The sequence below is a fragment of the Vombatus ursinus genome, unplaced genomic scaffold, assembly GCF_900497805.2.
Source record: "Vombatus ursinus unplaced genomic scaffold, bare-nosed wombat genome assembly UNPS02005286.1, whole genome shotgun sequence".
Lineage (NCBI taxonomy): Eukaryota > Metazoa > Chordata > Mammalia > Diprotodontia > Vombatidae > Vombatus > Vombatus ursinus.
The window spans coordinates 13,057,168-13,064,402 of NW_020945064.1; the positions used below are offsets into that span (position 1 = coordinate 13,057,168).

The following is a 7,235-nucleotide window of genomic DNA, read 5'->3' on the forward strand; positions in this document are numbered from 1 at the left end:
GCAAAAGACAGTCCCTACCCTCAAGGAACTCCTAATTTACTGGATTATATATCATACTCTCTGTATGTATGTATATATACACATATGCATATGCATATTATGTTTATATATTATATACATATACTATGTGTGTATGCAGTATACATGCACATACATACACGTAGCTAGAATTGCTCAATTCTATACATACAGTACATAGCTATACACACATGTGCATATACACACATGTCTACACGTGTATGTATGTGTGCTCATTTTTAGCTCTAAATCTTTGGACACTTTTCAGAGGTGTTCAGTACTTCACATAGTAGGCTCTTGAAGTGTCTTTGCTGAGAAAGGTGATGGTGCCTAATGACTGAATCCCCAGGGACACAAGGTGATCCCTTTCTCCTTTTGGAACAACATCTTGCGGTTGTAGACAGAGCACAGCAGCTTCCCCTCCCAGGCCAGAGCCCCTCCACCTTCTCTGCTCCACTCCGCAAGCCCGTGTACCCCTACAGTGCAAGGCGTGCTGCTTGGGGGTGCTCTCAACTGTCTTCCTACACCACTCGTAACTTCCATGGGGGGAGACTAATTTTCACAGTCACAGAGTGGACTGAATTTTTTTTTAATAACCTTTTTCCCCCCAACTTTTGCAGAGAGATCTTAGCCCAAGACAAACACATTTCAAAACAGCTAGCTTCTGTGAGAGTCAAGTTACTCATTAACAGGAGGACAAATAGATCAACATTGACCTAGATTGCATATGCCTTTAGAATAGAGATCCTGTCAATTTCAGGCCCCTCCCTCTTAACTCCCCCCAACCCCATCCCGCCCCCCCAGGGAAAACAGGAATCAAATATTCTGTTGAACTGAAGGATGTAGGTATACTTTGTATACTTAGTCAAAACAACCCTCCTCTTCTCCAAATGTCATGGTAACCCATAAGAAGCAGAGCCCAGAAGGCAGAAAGATAGTTATTTGGTAACAACAACATTTTGTATTTGCTACAGTAAATAGACTTAGAATCATAGAACGTCTGGGATCTTTGAGAAGAGTTCAGTCAGTCCTCCCTGTCCCCCAACTCCCACCCCATTGTACATATGAGAAAACTGAGGCCCATTAAGGGAAGTAAGTGCCTTGCCTAATGCCACATAGTATTGGTGGCAGATCTGGAACTAGAACCAGAGTTTTCTAACAACCTCTGCCCCCAGCCCCACTGGGTTTTCTGGGGGCATCTTTCCCATCAAATTAAAAAAAAAAGAAGAAGAAAGTGATAATTTTCTAATTGACTGGCACAAAATGAGAAAATCAATTGCTTGAGGCCTCAGTTTCTCCCTCAGTCTGCCTTTTCTGAGAGTCCTCATGGGTCTGGGTTCTAGCCTCCAATTCAATGACTTTGCAAATAACAAATTCATCATTATTTGTGCCCCATAGAAGGCACTCAGGAAAAGCCACTGATGTGGCTAGTAGAAAGAGTTGGTCGTTCATAAAATAAATTGCTCAAACAACATTTTTTTATGATTCTTTTCTTTTTTTGGTCTACTCTGCGGTCAGTATTGCAAAAAGAGTCATCATTATGAATTAAGCTTTCAAGAAACATAATTATAAAATCTTCTATTTCTATCACACTTTGAAGTCTACAAAATACTTTTCTTACAATCCCATGAACTCGAGACTATAAGATATTTTTATTGCCATCTTATAGATGACGAAACTGAAACTCAGATAGGTGATGGCAAACTTTTAGAGTCACAGATTTTACAGTGGAGAGGGGTTAGAGATCATGTAATCCAACCTCTCTCATGTTGAAGATGAGGAAACTGAGACCCAGAAATGTTAAGAGGCTTCTACGGTCATTGGGTGGTAAGTAATAGAACTGAAATTTTGAACCCATATTCTCTGACTATGAGTCCGGGGCTGATAAAAACTTAGAAAGTCCTTTAATGAAGGAAGGTTTCCATTTTCTAATTAACTAATAAAAAAATTGCATGTACATACACATACATACACACATACATACATATATATTACACACATATACACACACACTTATCAGCCAAGAATTCTCTCTTGGAGAGACTCACAGACTACTTAAGTAGCTGGACCAACTGAAAATACAAATTCATCTTCCCAAGTATTGCTATTAGAGCAAAAACCAGGGAGAACTCAACCGGTCACTCACCTGAGTTTGTGGGTAGCACCCGCAGGTTCTCAAACTCTAACATGGTGTAAGAAGAGTCCAGCGACACACTATAATCTGGCATATCCATATCCATTATGGTTTCGTGAAGCTTCATGATCACCTGTCAAGAGTCAGGGCTGAGACCACAACAGCCTGGTATCAATCACAGCCAAGGGCTAGTCAGGAGAAAACGCTGGCCTTAGGCCTCCCAAATGACAAATCATTATCTAGCTCCCTCCCTTCTCCTGGCCTGACCTCCCCTCCCCTCCTAGAATGAGGCTGGATGGAAGACAAGCCTGATAGTTTCTCTTTCTATCTTCCTAGCTCATTCTACCTGGGTATCGGTGTCTCCTTGGGATTGTGTGATGCTGATACAACTTGGGTTGTATCCTTGGTTCAAAACAATGCGCTTTACGATCGAGCTCTAAAGGAACGGCCCTTGGCCCCATAGTGTGCGGGCAGATAAACCTAGGCTGTCTCTCCTCTGTCAGATCATCCTTTTGGGGCAGTCAAGCTGGTGGGTGTTGGGGGAAGAATTTGAGGGGGGTAACATTGGTTTTTACTTCTGTACTCCTGGGGCTTTTGACTCTCCTCCTGCTGAATTTGTCAATCAGCTTTGTCATAAGTCGCATCAGAAGTTAAATTACTTCACTGGTACTATGAAAGTTTCAAAATGCTAGTCCGTATTCTTATGTAACATTACTGTTGATAGGCTAATTGGTATAATTCTGAGATGGATATGACAGAGCCTTTCCTTTCCCCCTTTATATATATATATATATATATATATTTTTTTTTTGGTGAGGCAGTTGGGGTTAAATGACTTGTCCAGAGTCACACAGCTAGTGATTGTTATGTGTCTGAGATCAGATTTGAACTCAGGTCCTCCTGACTCCAGGGCCAGTACTCCATCCACTGTGCCACCTAGCTGCCCCTGTCATAGAATATTTTTAAAAAATCCATAGGAACCTTAGGTGTCAGAGCTAGAAAAGATTTTGGTGATCATTTAATCTGATCTCTCTCTCTCTCTCTCTCTTTCTCTGTCTTCTGTTATATCTATCTATCTATCTGCAGTGAGGTGGCACAGTAGCTAGAGCATCAGGCCTGGATTTAGGAAGACTCGTCTTCCCAAGTTCAAATCTGGCCTCAGACATTTACTAGCTGTGTGACCCTGGGCAAGTCATGTCACCCTGTTTGCCTCTATTTCTTCACTTGCAAAATGAGCTGGAGAAATAAATGGCAAACCACTCCAGTATTTTTGCTAAGAAAATTCTCCAAAATGGAGTCGTGAAGAGTTGGACATGACTGAAATGACAAAAGAAGGAGAAGAAGAAGAAGAAGAAGAAGAAGAAGAAGAAGAAGAAGAAGAAGAATGATGATGACAATAACACAACCACAACCACAACAACACAACCACAACCACAATAACGCAATAACACAACAACACACATATCAGAGAGAAGATTCAAACCCTCTTCCTGGTCTTGACTGTTCTGATCCTCTGACTCCAAATCTATAGAATGGTACAGTAAAAAGAGTCTTGAATTTGGATATTATATATATATATATATACATACATATACATATATGTACTAGTCATGTTGGGATAGGGTCTGAAAAAATGATGAAAACAAAATGACTCCAATGAATCTGTGAACTTCTTAATATACATAGTCCCGCCAGTAATGCAGACTGCCACCCACTCATGCTTGCTCACCCTGTTTAATTCCTGTTCACATCTAACCATGAGTTTGCCATAGGGGATCCCTTAACTTGCTGGGCTCTGCTCCAAGTTCAGATACCAAACCAGCCAACCCACCCACCCACCCGCAGGGGCCATCCTACAGTTATTTCTAATGTGACCGACCCTTCTTTTTCAATCCTACATTTTCTTGGTCATATCCTTACCACCTGTCCTCCTTCCCACTTTCTTCTTTGGAGTATATGGCAGCCCGCTCCTGAGCCACAAGCCTCTGCATCGGTTTGGGGATGGTCCTTAGCTTCAGTTCTCCAGAGACCGTGCTGGTCCATGACTTACAGCCAGGCACAGTCAGCAGAACAACATTGGCTTGCAAAAGCGCCACACAGTGTTTATAACAGTTTAGTGAGGTCAGAGGTGGGCTTAAAGGGGCAACGTGACAAAGTGAAAAGAGTACTAGACTTAAAGCCAAAGGACCTGGGTTTAAATCCTGTTATTACATGTGTAACTTGGAGCAAGCCTTATTATCTTCCTCCTCAAGGAGTCTTGATGTTAGATGGCCTCTGCGAAGGTCCCTTCCAGCTTTAATAATAATAATAGTAACAACAACTATAATAATAGTTAGTATTATATAACACTTTGAGGTTTGCAAAACACTTTATAATTATGATCTCATTTGACTCTTACCACAACCCAGGGAGATAGATGCTATTATTCTTGTTTTACATATGAGGAAACTGAGGCAGACAGCAGTGAAGTCACTTGCTCAGGGTCAGCCAGCTAGTAAGTGCCTGAGGCTGGATTTGAACTCAGGTCTTCCTGACTCCAGGCCCAGAGCTCTATCTACCACAACTATGATGATTATGATTTTTGTTCAGTTGTTTTCAGTCGTGTCTGACTTTTTGTGACCCCATTTGGGGGTTTTCTTGACAGAGATACTGGAGTGGTTTGCCATTTCCTTCTCCAGCTCATTTTACAGATGAGGAAACTGAGGCAAACAGTTAAGTGACTTGCCCAGGATCACACAGCTAGTAAGTGTCTGAGGCTGGATTTGAATTCAGGTCTTCCCGACTCCAGGCTCAGTGCTCTATCCATTGGCCAACTAGCTGATGGTTGAAATACCAGTTCGTTTGTTTTTTACTCTTGGGCTGCTGCTTATCTAAGTAGTGGTTAAGACAAATTTGTAAGCATTTCCAGTGTGGCAACTCTTGTTTTCTTGCTCCTCTTTGATTATTCTGGGGAACAAATACATTGCTCCAGGATGAAGATGGGCATTCTCATTTAGAGGTGAAATGACTTGCCCATGGTCACAAAATTAGGAAGTGACTGATTCAGGATTTGAACTCAGGTCTTCCAAGTCCATATTAAGCACTTTCACCAAACCATTCTGTAGATTTGTATTCAAAGACCCTGGGTTGGAATCTTCTCTCCACTACTTTGTATTCTCTGCACCTGCTATTTTGAATTTTCCCTGTTGCTTTAGGCAAATCAATAAAACTCTCAGAGTCTCAGCTTCCTCCTTTATCAAATGAGAGGCCTGGGCAAAACCATGACTAAGGTGCCTTCTAGCTCTAAATTTTAGGAGCCAAAGACTTTGGGAGAAGCAGCTTATATATTACAACTTGGGGTTCACTGGAAGCAAACTTATTAAGCAGATAAAGCAGAAAGAAGGGAAGATATTTGTTAGACAGAAGCAAAGGACTGCGAAAAGTAGAAGCTGGAAAAATGGAACCCTGCCCTCTCTCCCCCGGCATAATGATGAAATCTCATAATTAAATTCTTAATACTTGTCCTTGTGTTCCCAGAGTCTCGCATACACCAGGTATGTGTTGTTGTTACAGCTCAGTTGTTGTTCAGTCATGTCTGACTCTTTGTGACCCCATTTTTGGGGGAGGGGTTTCTTGGCAAAGACACTGGAGTGGTTTGCCATTTCCTTCTCCGGCTCATTTTACAGATGAGGAAAATGAGGCAAACAGAGTGAAGTGATTTGCCCAGGGTCACACAGCTAGGAAGTGTCTCAGGCTGGATTTGAACTCAGGTCTTCCTGACTCCATGCCCAGTATTCTATCCACTATACCACCTAGCTGCACTGGGTACACAACAGGTGCTAAATATATGCTTATAATTAGGCTAACTTTATACAAGTATCTATCCCCTCTCCCTTCCCGAGACCCTTGTGACCAACGACCACATTCAGGGAGTTGCATTATTGGCCCCTGGCTAGGAAGCAAATAATCGTTCCAATTTCTTGAATGTATTGAATGTATGAAATGCTTTTCTCAGAGCAACCCCATGAGGTTGGGAGTATATGTTATTATCCCTATTCACAGATGAGGAAACTGAGACTCAGGTTAACATTATTTACAGAATGCTATGCTTTGTATTTATTAACTCATTTAATCTTTTTTTTTGCACTTAATAGTTTTTTTCAAATTACACGTAAAGAAAGTTTTCAACATTCATTTTTGTAAGACTTCGAGTTCCAAATTTTTCTCCCTCCTTTCCTCCCTTTTCCCCCTCCTCAAGACAGTGAACAATCTGATACATTATCATGTACAATCATGTTAAACATATTTTCACATTAGTCATGTTGGGAAAAAAGAATCGGAACAGAAGGGAAAAACCAGGAGAAAGAAAAACAAAACAAAACAAAAAAATAGAGTGAAAATAGCATGTTTCGATCTGCGTTCAGACCCCGTACTTCTTTCTCTGGATGGGGATAGCATTTTCCACCATACATCTTTTGGAATTGTCTTGGATCATTGTATTGCTGTAACTCATTTGATCTTAATAACAATTCTGTGAAATGGGTGCTATCATTACTCCTATTTTATTGGTGAAGAAACTAAGCCTCGAGAGATGTTAAATATCTTGCCCAGGATCACATAACTAGTTAGGTGTCCAAAGCAGGATTTGAATTCAGGACTTCCTGACTGGGAATCTAGCACTCTGCACCTGAGGAATAGCAGAATGGGCAAATGACTTGCTCATGGTCATAAGCAGCAAGTGGCAGAGTCTGGATTTTAACCCATGTCTTCCGCCTAAAAGTCATGGTTTTTCCCCTTACAATTGCTGGGGATTGAACCCATGATTTTGTCTCCAGTAATACAGTGTTCTAGGCCCCCGGCAATATCAATTTCCATAGAGACCAGCCCCAGTTCTGGCTCTGCCATGAACAATTCAGAAGCTTCCTTGGTGAGATAAGAATTTATGCTCTGGACTCTGCCCCGAGGCTTTCAGCAGTACCAACCCCATTCATCTCTTCATCTGATTGTGAACCCTGACGTCACCAGGGCGATACTTGGGGCTTCGTTGATACAAAGCTCATTGGTCCCATTTCTGAGAAGTGCCTAAGGAAAGCTGACACAGGAC

General features: G+C 41.6%; 1 protein-coding gene across 1 annotated transcript in view; it reads right to left on the reverse strand.

Moving 5' to 3' along the window:
- Positions 1-2,305, reverse strand: part of LOC114031767 (hepatocyte nuclear factor 4-beta-like) — a 67,573-nt gene extending 65,268 nt beyond the window's left edge. The window contains exon 1 of the mRNA XM_027846885.1: positions 2,165-2,305. Coding sequence (XP_027702686.1) covers positions 2,165-2,279 — 115 coding nt within the window. The 5' untranslated portion in view covers positions 2,280-2,305. The remainder of the gene's footprint in view (positions 1-2,164) is intronic.
- Positions 2,306-7,235: the final 4,930 nt, after the last annotated feature.